A 26,262-nucleotide genomic window follows, 5' to 3' on the forward strand; every position below is an offset into this window, starting at 1 on the left:
TATAAAGTCATGGGACGGTTGTCTTAATTCTTTATTTACCTACAGGATGGAAATAACATACCTTGTATAGGATAGAGTATTATGAAGTTCATTTATCAATCTCTACAAAGTAATCTCCAAGTTCAGAGTTATATAAACATAGAACCTTTAAAATGTCATTGAACAAAATTTGAGTAAGATATTAAGTCGGGTTTATAGATAGGTAATAACCCAGTGATAATGTTGTTATCCTTGCTATAATTGTTTTCCTGAGAAGTTTGTTTTCTTTTAATTCATTCATCTTATATTTTCTAACTATATTTTAACGTATTGAATAATTTGGCACTATCAGATTTTCTTTCTCACCTATGTTATGCATTTTCTTTAATGTTTTCCAGCGGCGAGTAGAGCAGCCCCTCTATGGTTTAGATGGCAGTGCTGCAAAGGAGGCACCAGAGGAACAATCTGCTCTGCCAACCCTCATGTCAGTGATGCTAGCAAAACCTCGGCTTGACACAGAACAATTAGCACAAAGGGGTGCTGGCCTCTGCTTTACTTTCGTTTCAGTGAGTACTAAGGCTCAATTTATTCAGATGCTTGTCATTGTCCTGGGGCTTCTTGATGAAGTTGGGTTAATTATTTTAGTAGAGATGGGGATATTTTTCATTCTCTATCCCTTCTAGAGTTATTGTGCTTTTATTCAGTCCCTCCTGGTTCAGGCTCCTGAAAGCAGCTGCTTTGTTGAAGTCTGAGCACTGAGTGGGAAGGAATGTATAATCTTAGATTGACAAAAAAGCAAAGAAAATGCAGGTTAATTCTTTACAACCAGAATATTTGTATAATTAAAAATAAATTTTCTAAACTTCAGCCATCACTTATATAAACCAATTCAAGTCAGTACAGTTCAATATGTAGGCAGGGCTCTTACAAACTTGTCTTCTAACCCCTTTGGAGTGTTCATATACTTATTTTTTCCAGGAATATTCAGCTATCTGTTTGTTCAACTTACTTATTTCTCCCTTTTTGAAGAACAAGAATTCAAGTATTATAAAAGCTTGACTTCATTTTAATTTGCCAAGTTATAATGCAATTGGAATCAAAAGCTATTATTTCCCTTGGTTTCTCTGCCCCATCAGGTATAAGGGTGGTATAAAGTAAGAAAATGCTCCATTGCCCTATCATTCCATTATTAGGAGTGTCTTTCAGAACTGAAGTCACCACTGCAAAGGCAGCTTTAAAGGAAAGAAAAAGCCAAACAACTAATCTTGGGGGGGGGAGCTCAACTTAGGCCATAAAAGAAATTCCAAATAACACAAGATAACGTTCATGAACTATCAAATTGTCAAGGATTAATAAATTTGATAATTCTCAATGTAGGTGATAATAATGGAGATGGGTAGTTTTATACTAACTAGAAATTAATTAGAATAGTCATTTTGTTAAGTTTATATATCCTTGGGTCCAGAAATTCCATTCCCATGAAACTACAAAGATTTTTGTTGAGATATTTGTAATTACAAAAATTGGAAGCAGTTTTCCTCGATAAGTGTTTTAGAGGATGTAATCTCTGTGTTACTAAACCCAGTGATCATTTCTCAGAATTCATCCAGCATTTTTCATTAGCTATAGGTGAATTGTTCCCTTCTCCCAGAACCTCTCAACATTGGCATGTTCCAGGACTCAGTGTTCCTTTTTATTCTCCTTAATTTTCTATTTATTTTCATCTCGTTTCTTTGTTTACTAATGCCTATCACCTATGTGCAGAGGGTTCCTATGTGTATGCTTGTAGTCACATCTCTGCCCTGAATTCCAGCCCTATATAGTCAGTTGCTTCTAGTCATCTCCTCTTTCTAACAAGCATATCAAATTTAACGTATCCCAAACTGAACTCCATTCTGTTCTTCCACTCAAAACCTTTTTTTCCCCACAGCATTCCACATCTCAATATTGTCAACTCTTCTTCTTTTTCAGACTAAGACTCTTGGAGTCATTCTTATCTCTCTCTTATCTTCTCTTTTTATTATACCCCAAATTCAAAGCTATCAATAAATCTTCAGATTATGTTTAGAGTTCTGCTCCCACCTTACCCCCACCAACTATTGCCTCCATTCTAAACCATGTCTCCCTCTGAAATTTTGGCCTTCTAATTGGACTCCTTGCTTCCACCTTGATTTCCCTTTTAATCTCTTTGTGACAAAACATGGTGATTTTATTGAAACTTTAAGTCCAAGCCTGCCACTCTACTTTCCAAAAGGTCTTTAAAATGCCCCTATGTGGTTTGTCCTCCGTGTCCTCATCTCTTGTAACTATCAAGTTTCATTCACACTGGCTCCCTTTTTCTTCAGATGCTACCAGCAGTGCTCTTACCTCAGGACCTTTATACTCACTGTTGCCGTAACATTGTTGCCCTAGATATTAGCATGCCTCCTACTCGCTCAGTATTCTTGGTCTGACTAGACTGTATGAAATAACAGTTCCTCTCTGACTGCCTCACCTAGTATCTAGCTCTAATGCCCTGCTTTGTTTTTCTTCTTAGTCTTATCACCAGCTAACATTCTTATAATGTACTTCTTTGGGTGTTACTCTTGAACATAAGCTCCACAGGTCAAAGACTTTGCTCTGTTCATTTCGGTATCTCCAATGCCCTGAATGGGATTTGCTCTGAAAGGAATTCAGTGTAATTATATGTTGCATGAATTAATAAAAGCACTTTTCATAGATGGGGTTGTTACATAAATTATAATACATTTATACGGTGGAATGCTATATAATTGACAAAAAAGTGAAATAGCTGTGTATATGCTAAAAATGAAATATCTCTAAATGTGCTGAGAAAAATAGTAGGTGATAGAATAGAAGGAATTTGATCTTTTAATATATAAAATTATGTAACATAGGAAATTTGTTTTTTAAATCAATGGGGAACAAGTGAAAATCCTTGCTCTGTACTCCTTGGAGAGAGAACCATTACTGACATTTTGTTGTTTAGATTTTTCTATTGATTACCATTTTAACTTCAAATAGTATATCTCTTATTTAATCAATTTTAAACAAGATCTATTTACTCCCCATATGAAAGATAAGCTTAACATACTCATAATGTTTACCTAGCCTTCCTTTGGTATCTTTCACGTTTTTAGTCATTGTTACTAAGTGTGTGATATTTAGTTTATTATTTTACCTATAACTGAGTCTTTTTCTATTCTGAAAATTATTCTAAAAGACCTGAAAGTGATTGAGGAACTTTTATAATTATTATTATGTTTCATTATTGGGCATTGCAAAACCAAATGATTTTATTGAACTCTTTGAGAAGAAAACAGTCATAGTCATTGAATTAGTTTTTATTAAATGAAATAATTTGTCAAGGTCTACTAGATCTTTTTCTTTTCTTTTTCCCCCTTTAATGCCAGGCCTATTATTTCCTTAAAAGCTGTATTATTTAATATTATTCAGATGTAATTGAAAGTTTGAAACCTCCCACTCACCCCCCACACACACACACAAGAATCAAACCCAGGGCCTCTCACATGCTGGGCAAGCACTCTACCACTGAGCTACAACTGCAGCCCCCAAAACTGAATTTAAAAACTACTACTACTACTACCACTACTACTACTAATGATAATAACAATGTAGTTAGCTTTATTTATGCTGATGTATATAATTTCAGAATTTTTTACTTCCCCTCTAAATAATTTAACAGGCATTTTCTACAAAATAGTTACCTTTTTCTATATACCCAAATTAACATTATCATACTTTTTTGAGATTTATTATTATATATTTAAACTAACTTTTTTTTTTTAAAGATTTTTTTGTTTGTTTATTTGCTTTGGTACTGGGGATTGGACCCAGGGGCATTTTACAACTGAGCTACATCCCCAACCCCTTTTTAAATTTTTTAAAACTTTAAGACAGGGTATCACTAAATTGCTTAGGGCCTTCTAAGTTGCCCAGGCAGATCTTGAACTTGGATCTTTCTGCCTCAACCTACTGAGTTGCTGGGATTACAGGTATGCACCACTGTGCCTAGCACCATACTTCATTTAGGGTTTATTTTAATGTGAAATAGAACTTTCCTCTCATCATCTCTGCTTCTTAGACTATAGTGACATAGTTTTACTAGAAAGGCAGGATAAATGCTTACTTTTTTACCCCTTTAATTACCAATTTCAATTTTTAAAATAAAATTTTAATTTTTAAAATAGGGAGTTGATTATAATATTGGCTTCATCAAATAGTAACAAATAGCTTCCTCTTTGATATCATTATGACCTCATGGATTTTTTCTTTCTTTCTTCTTCCCTCCCTCCCTCTCTCTTTCTTCTCTTTTTTTTTTCTTGGTGCTGGGGATTGAACCCACGACTTCGTACATGCTAAGCACGCGTTGTATCACTGAGCTATATCCCAAGTCCTGGCCTCATGGATTTTCATGGATGTACATAAGTAAATATAATCATTCTTTTTGTGCCCATCTGGTCTTAGCTTTATTTATCCTTTCATCAGTTGGTGGACCTTTGAATTATTTCACACTTAGATTATTATAAATATTATTACTATGAACATTCATGTACAGGTTTTTGTTTAGATATGTTTGTTTGCTTTCTTTCTTTTTTTAATATGCTGAAGAGTGAAATTGTTGGTCATGTGGTGTATTTTTGAAGAACTACCAAACTGTTTTTCACAATAGCTGGACCATTTTATATTTTGATCAGCAGTATATTCCAATTTCTCTACATTCTCACCAATACTCCCACCCCTCGCCCCCTTTCCTAGTAACTGGAGTTGAACCCAGAGCTAATGCATGCTAGGCAAGGACTTTACTGAGCTACATTCTTGGCCATTTTTTGAGTTTTTGTTTTGAGGCAGATTCTGAGTTGCCCAGGCTGGTTTTAAACTTGTGATCCTCTTGCTCCAGCCTCCTCAGTCTCTGGGATTACAGGTGTGGATTATCATAGGTGGCATGTTTTACAGTTTTAAACATCTAGATTTTGCACTTCTTTTGTTAAGTATCCTTCTTGATTACTTGTATTTTAATAGTATCCATTTAATTTAATTTTCAGATTGGTGATTGTTAAGAGGATAGAAATACAGCGTGTGAGTGTGTGTGTGTGTGTGTGTGCGCGCGCACACGCGCCAGGGTCTTGTGCATGTGAAGCAAGCGCTTTATCAACTGAGCTATGTCCCTGCCCACATAGTTTTTTTAATGTTGATCTTGTATGCTACAATCTTGCTGAAGTCTATATGTTAATTCTGATAGTTTTTTTAAAAGGATTTTTTGCATATAAAATTGTTTCATCTGAAAATAGTCAGTTTTACATGCTTTCCATTCTGGGTGCTTTTATTTTGTTTTCTTGCTTAATTGTCTTGGCTAGAACTCAAGTACATCATTGAATATAAGTTATGAGAATAGACAGTCTTGCCTTGTTTCAGGTTTTAGCACAAGCATGAAGTCTTTGAAAATAAGTATGATGTTCATTGTGTATTTTTCAAAGATGGCCCTTTTGGGGGGTTAAGTTTCCTTTAGTCTGAGTTTGTTAAATGTTTTTAACATGAAAGAGTCTTGAATGCTTTTTCTACATTTATTTAAATCAAGGTATCTTTTTGTCTCTGAAGTCTACCCACCATTTTATTTTCCCATTAATAGTGCTTACCATGTAGTAGATGTTTTACTCTGAAATTTTCCCTTTTTATCTTAGAAAAATTTTATTTTACTGTCTCATTCTTTTCTTTTGTTTTCTCTGGAAAGCCTAATGGAGTATTGGAAAACTCTGCTTAATTCATAGCTGCAGTGGCACCAGGCTAACTGGGCAGATTGTGTTATCATTGTCCTAGGACATTATTCTGAAATTTGACTTTGTGGGAAAGTGGAAGCTATTGTTTTTCAGTTTTGCATTTCTGGTGTTTAACACAGGACTTGGCATAGAGGTCCACAATTAATGCTCAAAATTAGAACATTTTCCCCATTATGGGCTCATGTTGTCACATTAGGATTTTATATTTGTATATACCTTTTACCTTTTAAAAACATTATTTTCATTTACATTTGCTTTCCTAACAACTGTAGCCCACTTCCTCAGTTAACTTTTACACTTCTTATCATATGTATTTTTACAGAAAGATTTTAGAAGTATCCCACTAAATCATATTTTAGTACTATCAGTTTGCTGGAAGAAAACTTAGGGAGACTTTGCTAAAATGCTCATTTTCTATCAAAATCTATAAATTTATAGAAGAGCCCTTTAGTTCAGTCAAATTTATTTAAAAACAATATGAAAATAAAAGATTGCAAGAAGCAATCTAATGATAACCGAAGGAGACAATACTTGTATTTATAGTGCAGTGTAATACTTAAGGTTCTTAATGATGACTCCTAATCAGTAAGAAACAGTTGGTTTTGCTGAAGTTTAGAAAGGGTACAGATAATTTTCAGTTGTTTGGAATCACGTAGACCTGGCTTTTAATCACAATTCTGACATTTACTGGCTGCACAAGTTGTTTAACAGCCTCTTTGAGGTGAGTTCCTCTCTTTTACCTTCTCTGAACCCTATATCAGTCTTTTCTCTTTTCCTAGCATCTTCTTCCATGTTCTTTACCTGGAATGATTCAATCATCTCCTGTCTTTAACTCTGATTACCTTTAGATCTTTAACTTTTTCAAGTCAACCCCTTTATTCTAGATTAGCTTTCATATCCTATTGTGTGGTGTTAAAGTACTTCTCCTAATTGTAATTTTGCATTTGTTACAATTGTTCTTTCAACAGTTTCTTTGCACCCGTATTTGAGTATTCATTAAATCTTCTCTTCATTTTTAAGTTTCATTAAGGCAAAATAAGGATCAATGGTTTATGTTCATCTTCTTCAGCCATGTGTCACAAGAACCCAACACAGTGCTTAGATAAAGGGACTACTCTATAAATAGTCAGTGAATGAAGAAATAAAAATTGAGTTAGTTATACTGCCCTCCTTAAAAGACTGTTGTGATACTTCCATGAAATAATGTGTAGGAACTCATTAGCTTACTTACCACCTAGCTGTAATAGTTTGCTCTGGTGATTAAGAGCAGTTATTGTGGATGCAGACAGCCTCCAATTCTAGTTCCCCCACTTACTAGCTCTGTGATCTTACATAGTTATATGTAAATATTAATATTTATCAATACATTTAATTATTTAATAATTGATAGTTATTAATAATATATCGATATATTTATTAATGTATATATGTAGTTTTTTGTTTTTCTGGGTGATACTAGGGATTAAAGCTGGGGCTTTGCACATGCTAGGCAGGTTCTACTATTGAACTACATCCCTAGCCGATTTTAATTTGAAACAGGGTCTTGCTAAAGTTGTGTATGCTGGTCTTCAAGTCATGATCCTCCTATCTCATTCTCCTGAGTAGCTGGAATTAAGAGCATGTACCACAGTGCTCAGCTGATTTGTATATTCTTTTTTTTTTTTTTACTATTTATTTTTTAGTTGTAGTTGGACACAATACCTTTATTTTGTTTGTTGTTATGTGGTGCTGAGGATCAAACCCAGGGCCTCAAATGTGCTAGATGAGCACTCTACCACTGAGCCACAAACCCAGCCCTGATTTGTATATTCTTTATCTGTAAAATGGAAATAATAAAAAATTCTTTATAATACTTTGTAAGGATTACATGTGACAATGACTTTGAAGCATGTAGTGTATACTTATTACTCAATAAATGGTTATATTACTATTAATATAATAATGAGTAAGAGCAATAATTCAAAAACTTAACCACTGAGCCCCACACACCAGCGCTTTTTATTTATTTATTTGTTTGTTTGTTTGCTTTGAGGCAGGGTCTCACTAAATTGCTGAGGTTGGTCTCAAAATCGTCCTGCCTCAGCCTCCAGGGTCACTGGGATTACAGCCATAACAGGATTATATTTCAGTGGTAGAGTGTTTGCCTAGCATGACTGAGATTCTTGGGTTTGATCCCTAGTGCTACAATAAATAAATAATAAAGATGCTTTAGAATGTTCAGTTAGCAGTGAGAATATTGGAGATTAGCCTACAGTTTTATACACATAGTGTTTATGGATAATATTGGTGTATTTAGAGAGTTTTCTGAATAACAGTTTGTAGTCCTTTCTGTCTGTACTCATGTGTATCCCCTATGCATTGGATGTTTCACTTGCCTTTTCTGATAAAGACATGTTGAAACATAAGTGAAAAAAGCAAATAATTATTGGAGGAATGTGGGGACAAGTGCATGGAGTACTGTATGCGTGGCATATGTCAAGGGCATCTGAGTGGCAGGCCACTCCCCTCATGCTAGGCACATGAGTGGCAGGCTGCATACCCCGTAGGCACAGCCCTGGGCGTGAGGCCATGTGTTATGTAGTCCCTGCGCTTGTTCCATGGCCCACTTCTCAATTGTTCACTGCAAGGACACTTAGCAGAAATTGCATTGGTGGCTGCCTGTAATCTGCTTAGCTACTGGCTGAGTATATATACATGGTAACTGCGCAATAAAATCACACCTGCTTCCTGCTTGGTTCTCTGGAGGTCTTGATTAGCGACTTTGCAGCCACAGTCTCCTCTACCCTGTTCTGTGGACGTCCTCGCTGGACAAGAGAGCGCTCATGAAGGAACTGTCCATTTCTGTAACTTAAACATTTAAAAAATTCATTTGTAAGTATTTGATACTTTGAATCCTATTTAGAAGGTTTGGGGTATAGCTCAGTAGTAGGGTGCTTGCCTACCATGTGAGAGACCCAGGCTTCAAAAATAAATTAATTAAATAAAAATAAAACCTGTTTATAGAAATATAGTCTTAAGCTACCATATCTAGCCCTTGTATCTCATTCAACTTGTTTTGCTTTCACCTTAACCTTGTGGCCCTGACTTCTTCTTTTTTTTTTTTTTTTTAATCTTTATTTTGTTGATTTATTTTTATGTGGTGCTAAGGATTGAACCCAGTGCCTCACCTGTGTGAGGCAAGTGCTCTGCCTCTGAGCCACAACCCCAGTACCCCTGACTTCTGACTTTTATCAGATAGGATTTATTTTATATAGAAGTAATTGTTTGTATTCATAAAAATGTTTGTGGAGAAAGCTGCCAAGCCTTTCTGTGATTGGTGGTATACCTTTATTATAGGCTCAGCAAAACAGTCCCTCTTCCACAGGATCTGGCAACACAGAGCATTCCTGCAGCTCCCAAAAACAGATCTCCATCCAGCACAGACAGACCCAGGTACGTTGGGGGTTGATAAACAGTGGAGAAGTTCTGCTTAGGAGTAAACCTAAACATGTAGAAAATCTGTGATTCCTCACTTGATCTTCCCCTTATATCTTTGACTGTATCTCTTTTGTGTGCATTATATTCAGAATTTGCATTATGAGTATTTAAAGTTTTTGTAAAATGTGCAATAGCTGTTTGAGGCTTTTCTTTACCTTTCTGGTGTATTGTAGCAGAAATGGTTTTACTTCAGCATGGAAAGAGTATACACTTTGAGGTCTCTAGGCTTGGGTTCCAATTCTGGTTCTGCCGCTTATACTTTGTCTTCCTGGGCCTCAGCTTCTTTTAGAAGAAATTATGTGTAAAATGTGGTTGATCCTTATTACCTCAGACAATGTTTACAAAATGCTTATTAGGAAAGTGCTTACAGTATACTTTTGATAAATATAATTACCTACTTTCTGGAACTAGTCAATTTATGTATTCCTTTACTTCCCTTGCAAGACCGAGCTAAACTTAAGTTGTGCTATACCAGTATAATTTCCTCGATAAACAGTCTTCAGAATTTAGGGAATGTTGTGAACATTTAACAATTGTATCTGAAAAGTATAATAGATATATCCTCCCTTTCTAGTGTTGAGTTAACCAGTAGTATATTGGGTGTTCTTGCAGCCTCTTTTGGCACTCTGTTGCTTTCAAGACGGGAAGCCTAGCAATCTAGAATTTCTCATCTTAAAACTTATGTGACCCTGTGGAGTTTAATTTTATTTGAACCACCAGCATCTAGATGGTTAAATAGACTTTTCCCCTTCTGATTGCTCCCTATTTCCACTAGATGGCATGTTTGTTCCTTAGAGATTTTTGGTCAAGTTGCCCTTTGAGTCCTTTTTTTTTTTTTTTTTTTTTAATATTTTATTTTACTTGTTGTTGAACACAATACCTTTATTTTTATGTGGTGCTGAGGTTCAAACCCAGGGCCTCACACGTGTTAGAGGAGCGCTCCACTGCTGAGCCACAACTCCAGCCCTTGAGTCTTTTTATTCAATTCATTTCATTTTTAGAGTACTGCAGTTCTATTTTATTCAATGCACAGTAGTTTTGAGAATTTTCATATTTGATTCCAGAATTAGCTTGAGTTTTGACATGCTGGTGTAGTGAGATTTTAGGAACCCATAGTTAAGGTTTGAAGATTGGGATGAGGAAAGTGAATTTAATATCCTGAGCCACATGATTCCAGGCCATTTTTGTAAGCAGATACTTTTTTGCAGAAAAGTAATGAGTCAAATGTGTTGACATGTATTATTTTGAGACTGATCCTAAATTTCTATTGCCTTTGTCTTTGTAGTCTGACCTCACAATAGAAAAAATATCTGCACTAGAAAGTAGTAAGAATTCTGACTTAGAGAAGAAAGAAGGAAGAATAGATGATTTATTAAGAGTAAGTATTAAAATATAAGAAATTTTATAAAAAGTACTGTTATATATGTTTGGATTATGTGCATAGCACGGAAATAATTACTAAAGCCAGATAATTAAGTTACTTTTCTTTAATCTGAGGGAATCTAAGTGGGAACCAGGATCATACATACTTTCTCAACAGTCTTTACAGTGGAAATCTTATGTTGTATATTTTAATATTTTTATTTAGAGAATTAGATATGTGGAATGTTATATTTCATCCAAAACTGTGGGACTAAGTATGTTTTCACATTTTAGGGAAATTATTTTATTCTTTAATTTAGAAAACTAAATTAACAAGGATTTTTTCAGTGCAGTTTTTATTTTGTGTCTTTCAGTAACCTTGTCATCTAAAAATTTTTTGTGCATACAAAAGAAACACCTAGTCTGAAATTTACCTTTGGAAGATGTACCATGATATTTTCAAAATATATTCTGAATATGCAGCTTGGCATTATTGACCCACAGTTGTTTTTTTTTTTTTTTTTTAAGAGTAAAATGTTTGCTGGGCACAGTGGCGCACACCTGTAAGCGGTTTGAGGCTGAGGCAGGAATATCACAAATTCAAAGCCAGCCTCAGCAAAAGCGAGATGTTAAGCAACTCATTAAGACCCTAAATAAAATACAAAATAGGGCTGGGGATATGTCTTAGGGGTTCAAGTATCCCTGAGTTCAATCCCTGGTACTGTCCCCCCGCCAACAAAAAGAATAAAATGTTTATTGTTTTCCTTTTATAATTTTTTTTTTGTAATAGAGAATACAGAATGATTAACTAGGATACACATTTTGTACATTTACTTCAGATAGTGTGTGTGTGTGTGTGTGTGTGTGTATGTGTGTAATAGGAGATTGAGCCCAGAGGCTCTCTACCACTGAGCCATGTCCTCTGTCCCAGCCCTCCCTTTTATTTCTTATTTTGAGACAGGGTCTCACTAAATTGCCAAAGCTGACCTCAAACTTGTGATTCTCCTGCCTTGGTCTCCCAAGCCTCTGGTATTACAGGTGTGTACCACCATGTCCAGCCCTTCAGTAATTGTTTGAGCCATTCATAACATATACACAACTATTACTGATTTATAAATGAAATTGGCTAGCATTTTCATCTTTCCAGTGATTTAGAATGAATAGGTTTGACCTTTATTTGTACTAATGTAGTAATTTCTAACTGTCTCAATGGACTATGACATGTTAGGGTGGGAATCAGCAGCCTTACTTTGATCAATTGTTTTTATTGGGCTTTGGAGTATCATTTTGTCTGAATAAAAGGATGTTTAATAATAAAAATGATTTAAAATGACACTAGTTGTCTGCCTTTCGAAAGATTTTTATTTTTATTTTTTATTTCTATAATTAATCAAAATATAGGGTAAAATAGCTTATTTCTACTTTGTTTTCTGTAAGACTTAGCATTGATCCAAACCATAAATATGCTCTTTATTAATAAATTCTGTTATTATTACTATTTTATATGAGAATAATTTCTTACATTTGTGGGAAATTTTATGTTCAAATTTACAGAAATAGGTTTACAGTTCATTGTTGCTACTTTTTTTTTTTTTGGTACCAGGAATTGAACTCTGTGGCACACATCCACTGAGCCACATCCCCAGCCCTATTTTGTATTTTATTTAGAGACAGGGTCTCAGCCAGGCATGGTGGCACATGCCTATAATCCCAGGGGCTTGCAAGGCTCAGGAAGATCACATGTTCAAAGCCAGCCTCAGCAAAAGTGAGGTGCTAAGCAACTCAGTTGAGACCCTGTCTCTAAATAAAAAATTGGGCTGGGGATATGGCTCAGCAGTCGAGTATCCCTAAGTTCAATCCCCAGTACCAAGAAAAAAAGCGGGGTGCGGGGGGTCTCACTAAGTTGCTTAGTGCCTCGACATTGCTGAGGCTGGCTTTTTTTTTGGGGGGGGCATGCTGGGATTGAACCCAAGGCCTTGTGCAGGGGAGGCAAGCACTTTACCAACTGAGCAATATCCCGGCGCTGAAGCTGGCTTTGAACTCACAATCCTCCTGCTTCAGCCTCCTTAGCCACTGGGATTATAGGCTTGTGTCACCACGTCCAATGTTGCTTTCATTTTTTTTTTTTTTAACATGGCCTTTGTCTTTTTGTTTCATCTATTAATTGACTAAATTATTACACTTTTAAGTAATTATTTTTTTCAGGAAAGCTATGTCAGTGTTAAATTCTCTGTGCCCTTATAGAGCTGGGAAATTCTTTCCTTTACCCTTTCATGAAAAAGACAGCACTCTCTGTAAGATTTTTGTGTTATAACCTGTTCTGTTTCCCAGGTATCTCTTTCTCTGTGTCTCTCTCTATCTCTCTCTCTTTCTCTCACCCCTGCCTCCTTCCCTGTCTCTCTAACATACACACATACACACCTTTGATTTTTCTAGCATTTAGTGTATCTGAGAATCCATGGCCAAAGGAATAAACAACCTGTCAAATTTTACCAGGTTACATCTATGTGTGAGTGTCTCTATTTTTTATTCTGAAAATGTGTGATCATACCTAATTTACTGTTTTTCCCCCCTTTTTATTATTGATTTTCCTCTTTGGTTCCTAACTTCAGTCTCTGATATCTTGGCTTCCTGACATTTTATGCTTCATTTAATATGATTGGCCCTTTCTTCTGGATCTTTAAAATGTTGTTTATCTTCTATATATTTTCTGCTATTTACTTGCAGTTCATGTGAATTTTGATTCTGTTATTTACATTTTTTTGTTACTCGATTTCTCCCCCTTATGTAATCAATATACTTTCTTAACACACCCTGTATATTCTTTATGGTTTTTTGTTTCCTATTTCACACATATGTCTTGCATTTTGTAGAGTATGATGGACAATATTTTGAAAATATCCTTTTAATATCTGTATGTGACCATTTGCCTCATTTGAAGCTGATGTTCCCTTTTCTTATTCAGAAATATATTCCTTAGGCCTATTTTTATTTATATCTTTTTCTCCAACTTTGAGTGAGGAAAGCCATGAAGACTCAGCACCTGTTTTACATCTTCGTTGTTCACTTGCTTAGAGTTGCTCTTATTCTTGTTTTTATTGATTTGAGTGTTGATGGAATTGCTACCTAAGATACATGGAGTATCCTTTGGGTATAAATATTTCCAACATTTGGAAGGATTTTTGTCCAAAGTAACTTTGCTGGACTACAAAAGGATACGGTCTTGTTTTTTTCCTTCATAGCCTCATGAGGCTGGAGTATAACTCAGTGGTAGAGTGCTTGCCTAGCATGCATGAGACCCTGGATTTGATCCCCAGCATGGTGGGTACAGGTAGAAGAATTGAAATAATTTGTGAAAAACTTATCCTAGCTTGGTTTTTGTTGGTTTGTTTGTTTTGTTGGTTTGTTTTTAAAGTTTATTTTCATTATTCAGAAGGCAGTATACTTCCTTAACTCACCCTCACCCTCTACTCCATTGCCTTTGGTGGTGGTGAGGGGCGGGTGCCAAGGATTAAACCCAGGGCCTCATTCATGCTAAGCATGGACTCTGCCATTTTGTTATACCCCCAACTCCTACTCCATTGTTTTTTGAAGGTTGTACTTTTATATGGATATAGATTAGTAGTAAGGGAATAGATCATGCAAAAACAAAGACACAGAGGTCCAACTGCCCTTTTTTCAAGTTGGTTAGAATTTGTGTTTTGAATCTAGAGGATAGGCAGTCAAGGAGAGAGACCATAGGTTTTTATATCTGCTTTCAGATATAAAATGAATCAGTCATTGATCGAGTTTTCTTTTTTTGTCAGATGTTGGGTATGGCTGTGCTGGGCACTATTAGCCAGTTTCCACTTTAAACATAAACTCATAGAAGTTGTTAGTCCAGAAACCATAAACATTTAGAACTTTTAAAACTCTCAACTGCCAGAGGTTAATTGATTGTAATTGTTTACTTGATTTCAGATTTCGAGGAAACATTTACCTTCTAAAAGTAGATTGGATTTCACATAAACATTACATGGTTGCTACTCTGGAGGCTGAGGCAGCCTGGGCAACTGAGTGAGACCGTATCTCAAGATACAAATTTTAAAAGGGCTGGAAATGTAGTTCAGTGGTAGAACATCTCTGGGTTGAATCTCCATTACCACAAAGAAACAAAAACCTATTATATCATCTTAGCTTCTTATAGGTTGTTTAATATGAATAGGTCACATTTGTCAAAAAGTACAATATAGTTGTACTTTTTCATCTTTAATAATATGGTCTCTACGACTAGAGTCCTGAGAAAAACTAAGTGAAGCATTGTGTTTATGGGGAGAATAGAACCATTTGAAGATGAAGCTGTTTCATACAGGTCACTTTAAAGATGAAGCTGAAAAGTCTCAAAAAGTGAGAGTCCTATAATATCTTCCTTTTGTGCTTTGTACAGTTTCAGAAGTGCTTGAATCATTTGTTTGGAAATAATAGATTTTTTTTCACAATTCAAGGATGTTATAAGGCAGCATTATTTGCCAAATAAGTGCAGATCTTTTGTTTAATCCAAGAAGAATAAATTCAGGAGTTGCAAGTCAAATTTGATATTAGCTTAGTAGTTCTTACATTCTCTGTTATTGTAAGGAGGCTTGAATTTTTCAAAATATTTAGCCTATTCTGTAGGCCCCTGACCACAGCTAATTAAACTGTGCATTTACATTCCAGCATTCTTGAACTAGATCCTATCGGTTAGTTCTGTGTTAGGTGGGCACAGGTGTGCCTGGCTTCTCTGGTAAGAATCATTTATGAAAATTCACCTTTCTTTTTCTTTAGAAATAGGAATTAGAAAGCAAAGGACAAATTGAACTTAAAGAACATTATATGGTTTAGAAAATATTCTGTACTTTTTTGTAAGTGCTTAATCACTTTCAGTAAGTATTTAATATGTATATTGTTAATCACCCCTCACACTAAATAGTCATGGATTTTTCTAAATTTTATTGTATTTTGTGATGGTTTAAACACTTGTGATGTACACAATGAGTTGTATCTGGGTATTGGGAGGAGTAAAATATGATTAGTAGAAAAACATGCCTATTTCTAACAACAGAATTCATTATTGATGAATAGATATATTAAGTAAGATTAAAAGGATGAATTATTTACCTTTTAAAAAGACTTGGTTACTTTTATCTCTTTGAATCTAAATTTTGATTTTGATTTAATAACAGAAATGATTTTTCTCTTTCCCTAGAAACTACTTTTCTATTAATCTGTCTTCTTTGGAGCTAATTAAAAACATGTTTTTCCATTGAAGGCCAACTGTGATTTGAGAAGGCAGATTGATGAACAGCAAAAGATGCTAGAAAAATACAAGGAACGATTAAATAGATGTGTCACAATGAGCAAGAAACTCCTTATAGAAAAGGTTAGTGCATTAATGGTGGCCTGAGCTCTGTATTCCAAGATACATAATGTATGTCATTGAGTGGCTTTTTACTTCTTACCTGAGATGAAAATATTTTGTAAAATAGGGGTTTTAGAAAAAGACTTCTTGTTTTTTGATAATTAGAATTATTTTCCTTGCATGAACATCAGGTGTGCACCATTGCTTCCGGTTTCTTTGCATGGACATCAGACCTAGCCTCCGGAGTGATAAGAGGGATATACCTTCTGGCTGTTTAATTGTTTTGAGTATGATATTGACAGCTTATTCTAGTGGAGTTTGGTTTGTTTCTTGATCGCCCCCCCCCACACTTTTTTTTTTTTTTTTTTTTTTTTTTTTTTGTGGTGCTGGGGGGTTTGACCTTGTGCATGCTAGCCTAGCATCTACCACTGAGCCATGCCCCTAACCTAGGGTTTGCAATCTTAAATTTTTATGTTTATCTGATTAATTGAAGTGAGTATATTATTACTATTTATAAACATTTAATGATAGTGAGATTTTTCTTTCAAAGATATTTGGAATTCCTTTTGTTTATAATAATGTGATAATTAAGTGCTTTGTGCTTCAAAAAAATGAAGTTGTCATATTTTTGCATATGATTACAAATTGGTGGATATTCCTTTACTATAGTAATTGGTTAGTTGCAGCCTGCCTTTAGTAGTTATTAGTAACTATTTCTTAGAAGTTTTAAAATGTCAGTACTTCCCAATGAAGTTCTTAAAAGATTATGAGCTGGAGAATTGACCATTTTACTGGTTAATTTTCTTGAAAAATTTGGAATGCTGTTAAAGGTTAAAGGAGCATAGTCTTAGTCAAAATGAAAGGGATTATTTTACTGAGATCAAAGATACTAGGAAGAACTTTGCTTCATTTCTTTAATTATTAAACAGTTTTATAGAAGGGAAATTACTTTGTTACATTTTCATGAGAGAGAGAAATAATATTAACATGTTAATACAGAGAATGTATTTAAAATTTCAGGACTCTTCCTGAAATCAACATGGATTCATCCAGTTGTACTAAACTGAGTAGCATAGTACAAAAAAACAAACATAATGCCATCTCCTCAGTTATCATAGAAAAATACAATTTTATATTTGTTAATAATAATAGATAATTTAGATTTGTTTATAAAATAATTCAGTTTTCTAAATATGAGTATTTATCAAATGTCCGGTATACCATGCTGGAGTATAAAGAAACAAATGAAAATGCCACTACAGATTGAGAGGAAATATTAATAACATTAAAAGTTTTTAAAATAAAAATATGTAAAGATTCCTATAATTAAAAAAAATTAAAAATCTGAAAAGATGGAGGTGGCAGTGTAGCTCAGAGATACAGCACTTGCCTAGCATATAAAAGTCTCTGGGTACAATCCCCAGCACTACCCAAAAAAGAAAGAGGAAAAATAAAATAAAATATTAAAAAAATATATTTTTAATTGCAGATGAACACAATACCTTTATTTTTATGTGGTGCTAAGGATCGAACCCAGCTCTTCACACATGCAAGGCAAGCACTCTTACCACTGAGCTACACTCCAGCTCAAGCAAAAAAATCTTGAACAGAAACTTTATAAAAAATTTATAGATATCTAAATGGTCATCATATGAAAAGGTGCTGCACATTATTAGGCATCTGGGAAACTCAAAACTAAGACCATGGTAGGCTGAATACAATGGTGTTCACACCCTATAATTTGAATTACTCTGGAGCTAAGGCAGGAAGATCACAAGTTCCAGGCTAGACTTGGCAATGTAACTAGACCCTGTCTCAAAATTTAAAAAAAAAACACTTAAAGTTCTGGAGGTGTAGCTCAGTAGTAGAATATTCCTTGGGACCAACAAAAACAAACAAACAAAAAAACCAAGTGAAACCATATTATTATATACATATAATGAAAGTAAAAACATTGACAGTATCAAGTGCTGGTATAGATGTGTTGGTGTCCCAATTTCTTATACTAGTAGGAATGTAAAATTGTATAGCTGCTTTGGAAAACTTGGGACAATTTTTTTGTTTATGGTGGTTCTGGGGATTGAACCCATTGAGCCACATCCCTAATCCTTTTCATTTTTTGTTTTGAGGCGGGGTTTCACTAAGTTCCCTGGACTGGTCTCAAACTTGTGATGCTCCTGCCTGAGCTTCCCGAGTTGCTGGGATTACAGGCGTGTACTACCATTCCTATCTGGGGCAATTTCTTATTATTAAATATATACACTTATATGCTTACCATTTGACCCAGCAGTACCACTTCTGGTTTTTACTCAAGAGAAATAAAAGCAAATGTCCACAAACCAATTTGTACAGGAATATTTATAGCAGTTTTGTTCACAGGTGTCTAGCAACAGGTGAATATGTAAACAACTTGTGGTTTGTTCATACAATAGAATGCTACTTGGCAGTGAAAAAGAATTGACACCATATAAGTAACAACATGCATGGATCTAAGAAACATAAAACATGGCTCCTATCCCCAGAGGGCTAATAGTCTATGTGGGGTGGGGGGAATAAGATACATTCACATTCACAAAGAAACCTTTTCAAGTAAGCAGTTTTATTAAGAAATTGGCTGAAGGAAATCAAAAGCAGGGCACTAATTGGGGGAAGCTACAAGAAAGATGTTTTAGGTAAGTACAACTGCAGGTTTATATTGCCTGTCCATTAAAAATACATAGTACAGCTTAGGCAGGAGATTACAAGTTCAAGACCAGCCTGGTCAATTTAGTGAGGCCCTGTCTCCAAACCACACCAGTTTCCAGGAGATGACCCACAGTCACCCGGTGGTAACCTTAATGGTCAGTATAAAGACCCGAGTGAGGCAAAAATAAAGTTAAAATGCACAGTAGAACCAGGCATGGTGGTGTATGCATGTGATTCCAGCTACTCTAGAAAGTGAGACAGGAGATTTGCAAGTTCTGGGTCAGCCTAAGCAATTTAGACTCTGTCATAAAATGAAATGAGATAAAATAAAACAAGGGTTGGGTAATATCCTCAGTGGTAGAGTGCTTGCCTATCATATTCGAGGCCCTCAGTTCAGTCCCCAGTGCTGCCAACAATAAATAATTAAAAATGCATAGGACATTTCAAGTAGGTGTATCCCATGATATTATCTCTCACAGTACTTTGTTCTTTTCCTATAAGTTCTTTATTAGAGTTTGTACTTAGAATTACAGATCAAGAAATTCAATGGTTGTATTCCCCTCTTGGCCATAAACATCATACTTTATACTAAGTGGTCTTATAATTCCTGTCATGTAATGAATGAAGTCCTCAAGAATCAGAAGTACATAAAGTGTCCTGGAATAGGAACCCTGTGGGGAGGTGCACTTGATCTTCCATGCTCAGTAGAGGAATGGAGGATGTTTTCATGTCAGAATCTAGAGTTGGGGAGACAGTAGCCATAGAAGGTTTGGCGCATCAGAGTGGAAGTGTGCAAAGTGATTTTCTTACTTTTTTCTCAGTACTGGGTATTGAATTCAGGGCCTTCCTTGGCCATGCCGAGCGAGCATTCTACTGGTGAGCTATGTACCCATCCCTCAAAGTAATATATTAAGAAGATGAATTGATAGCAGGTCTCTAGAACAGATTGGAGAGAAGAAACTGAAAGTAAAGAAACAGCTTAGTAGTTGGGCATTGCTGTGGTGCAAATATAATATGCTGATAAGATAAAAAAGACTAGGCAGATGGGAGAAATTTTACCAAAGAAGAATTCACGGTTCTTCACTAGCATATCCTGTCTACTTTGGGAATACTGTTTCATCTGAGGAGTCATTACTGACTGTTTTGAGATGTTGTGTGGTTTTTCAATATATTTTCCATGAAAATCTTAGAATTTTGAGTTTCTAAAAAGTGTCTGTCTCCGTGCTAATTTGATGATGAATTCCTTTTTTTTTTTTTTTTTTTTTGATCCTTTTCCCATAAGTCAAAACAAGAGAAGATGGCATGTAGAGATAAGAGCATGCAGGACCGCTTGAGATTGGGCCACTTTACTACTGTCCGGCATGGGGCCTCTTTTACTGAACAGTGGACAGATGGTTATGCTTTCCAGAACCTTATCAAGTAAGTGAATTGTCATGATTAATTGAAAAGTTTGGATTTTTCAAGTTTTCTGTTAATTGTATTAATAATCCTAGTAGTCATAGTCATCTTTTCATTGAGTTTAGTTACCATTTGTATAAAGAAATGTAGGGGGCTGGGATTGTGGCTCAGTGGTAGAGCGCTCGCTAGCACGGGCGGGACCCGGGTTCAATCCTCAGCACCACATTACAAATAAAGGCATTATGTTGTGTCCATCTACAGCTAAAAAATAAATAAATATTTTTAAAAAATGTAGAGAATTAGAAAAGGTCCTGAAAAAATGACAAGTAATCAGAGGAATAGAAAGTGAGTTCTTCATTAAAGCTTAGAATAACAAAAATTGATGAAGGTAAGGAAGGAAAAATCTAGTATTGATATTTTAATTAGGTAATGTATTTGTGCTTGTGTGTGGTACTGGGGTTTGAACGCAGGGCCTTACACGTACTAGGCAAGTACTGTTCTACTGAGCTACATCCCTAAGTAGTGGATTTTCATGAGGATCCTCTTGAGCATTTATTTGGGGCCCACAGAAAAATGAAATGGGTAAGGGCCCATGGCAAGATTTTTTAAGTTAGGTATAAAACAAAAGAAAACCATAGAAGATCCTTATAGAACATGTCCCTGAGGCTCTTTAAAGAGTGATCAGGGATTGGGGTTGTAGCTCAGTGGTAGAGTGGTAGAGTCTTGCAACTTGAACTCTTTATCATAACTTTTGGGTCAAACATTCAGGAATTTATTCCAAAGAGGGAAATAATATTTAAAATCCTAAAATTCTGACTCTGTGAATAGCTGTTATTAGCTCAGAACTGTAAAAATTATATATCTTCTAGTTGTAGTACCTTTTAGCATATCTTACTTATTTTGATTTATTAGGTTATTTCCACCTGAAACTTGAGGGCAAGTGGAAACATTATATTTTTAATCATGGGCTCTCCAACTTTTCTCTACAGATCACAGTGAGTTGGAAGGTTCCAGAGATTGATTAGCTTGTTGAATACAAATTAGTGTGGGGTTACTTTTGAGCAATAATGAGATGTAAATACAGTTTATGCCTGAAAGAAAATAGAATTTTTTTTAAATAGAAATTTAAAAAAAATTTTTTTTAGTTGTAGATGGACACAATACCTTTATTTATTTATGTATTTTTTATTATTTTTATTTTGTAGTTGTAGATGGAGAGAATGCCTTTATCTTATTTGTTTATTTTTATGTGGTTCTAAGGATCAAACCCAGTGCCTCACACATGCTAGGAAAGTGCTCTGCCACTGAGCTATACCCCCAGCCCTAGAAAGAAGAAATATTGATGCTATTTTTAATAATCTGTTATAAGTAACCTCTGAATTACACATTAGTAGTCATTATTTTGTATATGGAACCTTAACCTCCAACTTAGTTGAAACGCGTTTTCACTTCACAAATATGCCTCAAATTTTGGTATAAGAGGAGGTTATTAAGTCAGAAAATACCCTGAAAGGAAAGTAGACTTCAGTTAGGGTAGATATCAGAGGTTTGGAGCAGCGTCTGCTCTGAACTATAAGCACTGGAGCCTGGTAGTAGCTGAGGTGCACCAGGGCAGTCACTCCAAAGTAAGGTATGACACCCATTTCATGGCACCCTGACTGAGATGAGAAAATTGTCCAGTTTCCAGAGTTGTGAGGACAGTAGCAGAAAATGTTTAAAACCTATATTTTCAGACTAGGGATATAGCTCAGTTGATAGAGCGCTTGCCTTGAGTGCACAGGGGCCTAGGTTCAGTCCCCAGCACCACAAAACAAACAAACAAACAAACAACAACAAACCTCTATATTTTTATTAGTAGCCAAAGTCATGCAAAGCTCAGACTGTGTCCTGATTGCTCCTACCACCTTTCTACAGTGACTGCCTTGTTAAATGTCATTTTAGACATTGACTCAAAAAAGGTGGTGGGTTTTTATAGATATAAAATGTAATTAGTTTTAAGAAGTGATTAGGGTTTTGCTGGAAGTAGCAGTATTTTATCTTATTGCTCTGTAAACAATATAATACCCAGAAGGATCTAGAAATCTTATACTAATCAGAATACAAAATGATAATTGTATTATAAGAGCAAATTAAGACCATGTCAATGGGATACCTGACCAGAATTGTTTCCTGTGGGTTGGTAGAATGTTTTTCATAGATCTAAAACTAAATGGTAGGATATGTATCTCTTCCCTTGGAAAGCTATTTTCAGCTGATGTCTCTTAATTATAAATCTCTTATTTCTTAATGTTTTGCTTCAATAAATTATCTTTCTCACTTTCAAAGTAAAAATCCAATTTTTTCTTAGTTACAAATGGACACCTTTGTTTTTTCTTTCTCTCTATCTATCTATCTATCTATCTATTTTTATGGGTGTCAGGATTGACCATTGACCCCAGTGCCTCACATACACTAGGCACACGCTCCAGCACTGAGCAACAACCCCAGCCCCCCAAATTGAAATTCTTTAGTTGTAAAAGGCACTATATATGATAATTTCACAAGCAACAATTCTGTGCATAAGACATTTCATGACATGTAAAGAAGTTTAGTAGGTGAAGTAGCTGAACAACAGACAGCAGTGCTAGGTTTTATGTGAAGAGACAAACTTCAAGACTAGGGGCAGAGGGGATGTAGTACTAGAGATTGAACCCAGGGTGCTTTTCCTCTGGGGTGTACCTCCAGCATTTTTAATTTTTTCTTTTCAGACAAGGTCTAGCTAAGTTGCCCAGGCTGGCCTTTAACTTGTGATCATCCTGTGTCAGCCTTCCAAGTAGCTGGGGATTATATGTATGCACTGCTGTGTCTAGCAAACTTCAAGATATTTTTAAAAAATGGATCAGATAATCAGACAGCCTCATCAGGAGCCTTAGCACAGTTCTTTGGTTCTTACTTTGTTCCTTTGAATGCTCTTTAGTTTTCTAAAACAAAAAGTTTTCCAATAGGCACATGATACCAGATTTGTACATTTCTGGCCATATTAGTAATTTTTGCTTTCAAAGTATGTTTGAACCAGTTGAAAATAGTTTTATTCTTCAAAAGTGGTGTTCTGGGGTTCTAGCTCAGCTGTGGAGCCCTCGATTAGCATCTGCAAGGGGCTGGGTTTGATCCTCAGCACCACATAAAAATAAATAAAGATATTGTGTTCGACTACAACTAAAAATGTGTGTGAGCGTGTGTATTATTTATTTATTTGTTTTTAAAAAGTGGTCTTGTATACTAGTGTTTTTCAATACTTTTTCTTTTTGGTACCGGGGATTGAACTTGATTGAGCACTTGATCCCCAGCCCTATTTGTATTTTATTTAGAGACAGGGTTGCTAAGTGCCTGGCTTTTGCTGAGGCAGGCTTTTTGAACTCCCGATCCTCCAGCCTCAGCCTCCCAAGCCACTGGGATTACAGGCATACACCACTACAGCTCAATACATCTTTTAAAAAAATTCAAATGTCTCAGTGGTAAAGCAGTAAAAATTCTTGACTAAGATTTTGTTTATATTGAAATAAACAACATTAAAGAATCTGACATCCCTACAAAATTTTGATCATTTAAGTGTGGAATATCAGAGGGAACAAATTAAACTTTATAGCTTTGCAGTGCTAATCCTGGTATTCTGATGTGTATGGGGCTTATCCATTTTAAAGCAGTTTCTAGTGAACCATCTGATTCTTAGTCATATGATCCATAATGAGACCATTCATTTTGTTGATTTTCTTGTCAGATCTTGCTTGAATAAGCCATACCATTTCACAGTTCCCAATATATACAAAATATAGCCTGGGGATTTTTAAAAAATTCTCTTCTGAGATGTTCGTGTGTCGTTCATACAGGTCTTCTTTAAAAAAAACCAAAAAAGACTTTTTCCTCCTTCAATAATGTCTGAAAATTTGTGCATTTGTTTTTTGTTTTTATTTTCATTCTTCTGCTAGTTATTGCTAGTGTGGTTGGATCTGAAATACACTTTTGCTATAGAAGATTCCCTTTCATTTCCTTGAGATGCTGTAACAAAATACCATGAACTTGTGGTTTAAAATAACAGAAATTGCCTATAATCCCAGCCTTTTGGGAGACTGAGGCAGGAGGATTGCATCATTGGGTCAGCCTGGGGAATTTAGCAAGATCCTGTCTCAAAAGAGATTTTATAAAAGAATTGGGAATGTAGCTCATTTATAGAGTGCTTGGCTAGCTTTCCTGAGGCCCTGAGTTCTATCCTGAGTATCACAAAACAACAACAACAAAAATATAGGAATTTCTTCATTTTTCTTTTTTTAATATTTATTTTTTAGTTGTAGTTGAACACAATACCTTTATTTTAATGTTGTGCTGAGGATCAAACCCAGGGCCTCACATGCGAGGTGAGGGCTCTACCACTGAGTCACAACCCCAGACCCCAGACCCCACTCCCCAGCCCCCAACCACCACCACCTCACCCCTACGGAGGAATTTATTCTTTTTACAGTTCCCAAGACCAGAAAGTCAAAAGTGAAAGAGTGGCAAGCATATGGGGAAGATCCTTTTTGGCCTCTTCCAGAGATCCTGGCTTGTGGCTGCATAACTTCAGTCTTTATCTTCATCTTCATATGGGGTTCTCCTTATGTATTTCTGTTCCTTCTCTCTTTTTGTGGTGGGGTGGGGGGAGATGAGGGGTTCAGGGATTGAACCCAGGGGCACTTAACCACTGAGCCACATCTCCAGCCCCGCCCCCCCTTTTAAAATATTTTATTTAGAGATAGGATCTTGCTTAGTTGCTTAAGGCCTCACTGAGTTTCTGAGGCTGGCTTTGAATGCATGATCCTCCTGCCTCAGCCTCCTGAGCCTCTGGGATTACAGGCTGCATCACCATGCCCAGCTTGCTCCTTCTCTTTTAAGGACACCAGGCATATTGCATTTTGTACTAAGGGCTTACCCTATGGCAGCACGATCTCCTCCTCCCCCTTTTATTTATTTATTTAGCATTGGGGATTTAACCAAGGGGCACTTAACTACTGAGCTACACCCCCAGCCCTTTTTATGTTTTATTTTGAGGTAAAGTCTCGCTAAGTTATTTGCTTAGGGCCTTACTAAGTTGCTGAGGCTGGATTTGAACTTGTGATCTTCCTGCCTCAGTCTCCTGAGCCACTGAGATTTCAGGTATGTGCCACTGTGCCTGGCTTAACTAATTACTTCAATGAAGTGAGGTCATATTCTGTGGTACCGGGACTAGGACTTTAATAGAATTATTTAGATTTCAGTGAGATGAATTCATTGGGTATTCAAAATTTCTATAGAAGATAGAAGAAATACTCTTTTCATGCTTGTTGTAGGACAAGTACTCTCTAAAACTGATACTACACATGAAACATTTAAGCATCAGCTCCATGAAAGGTACTGTTTTATGTGCTAGAGGATGTAAGAGTTGGAAAGACATGATTCCTATTTTAAGAGAAGTTAACAGTTTATCAAGATAGTGTGGACTTTGTACTCCTCAGATAAGCCTAAATGAAGATTCTCATTAGATGACTTTTGTTCTTCTGTATAAATAACTAAACAGTTTTAAGAATATCAAGAATTGTTGTAGAGAGCTGGGCACTGTGGCACACATCTGTAATCACAGCTACTCAGGAGATTGAGGCAAGAGGATCAGAAGGTGGAGCCCAGCAATGTTAGTGACCCTGTCTCAAAAAATAAAATGAGCTAAGTCAGTATAGAAATCTGTATAACACTGATCTTTGGTGAATCAACTTTCATTCTTTCTCAGAATAGCTTAAGAGTTCCTTAAAGGTGTTTTGGAATCTTTGTATTCTATGCATATGACTCATCTATATGATGGCTGTGGGGCTACCTTCTTGTTGAACATGAAAAGATAAATGTGTGGATTCTCCCTGAAAATAATAAAGTTGATTTCTGAAATCTGAAGCTTACAAAGCACAGGTAGTCCTCTGAGGCATAATGTTGTGGTATTTTCCTAGGCCACTGTAGTTTATAGTTAAAACTTCATAATGTGTAACTATTTCCAGGGAGTTCAGAGTGCTTTGCACTTGGTGCCTCCTAAAAAGGTGGAGATATGAGCTAAAAATGTTTTTCCCTTTTTTTAAATTGGGAAACTTATGTTCAGATAAGGTAAAGGTTTTCCTCAAGGACATTCATTGATGCAGAAGGAACATTACAATT

General features: G+C 35.7%; 1 protein-coding gene across 6 annotated transcripts in view; it reads left to right on the plus strand.

Annotated features, from left to right (window-relative positions):
- Tlk2 (tousled like kinase 2) overlaps positions 1–26,262 on the plus strand; it is a 167,353-nt gene that overhangs the window by 107,102 nt on the left and 33,989 nt on the right. For all 6 annotated transcript variants that reach the window (XM_058584899.1, XM_058584889.1, XM_058584891.1 and 3 more), the window contains 5 exons: positions 378–545; positions 9,114–9,209; positions 10,540–10,632; positions 15,904–16,014; positions 19,961–20,097. In XM_058584899.1, the coding sequence (XP_058440882.1) occupies positions 378–545; positions 9,114–9,209; positions 10,540–10,632; positions 15,904–16,014; positions 19,961–20,097 (605 nt within the window). The remainder of the gene's footprint in view (positions 1–377; positions 546–9,113; positions 9,210–10,539; positions 10,633–15,903; positions 16,015–19,960; positions 20,098–26,262) is intronic.

This window comes from Marmota monax, unplaced genomic scaffold (assembly GCF_021218885.2).
Source record: "Marmota monax isolate L192 unplaced genomic scaffold, Marmota_monax_Labrador192_F-V1.1 WCK01_AAM20220418_F8-fsc00319, whole genome shotgun sequence".
Classification (NCBI taxonomy): Eukaryota; Metazoa; Chordata; class Mammalia; order Rodentia; family Sciuridae; genus Marmota; species Marmota monax.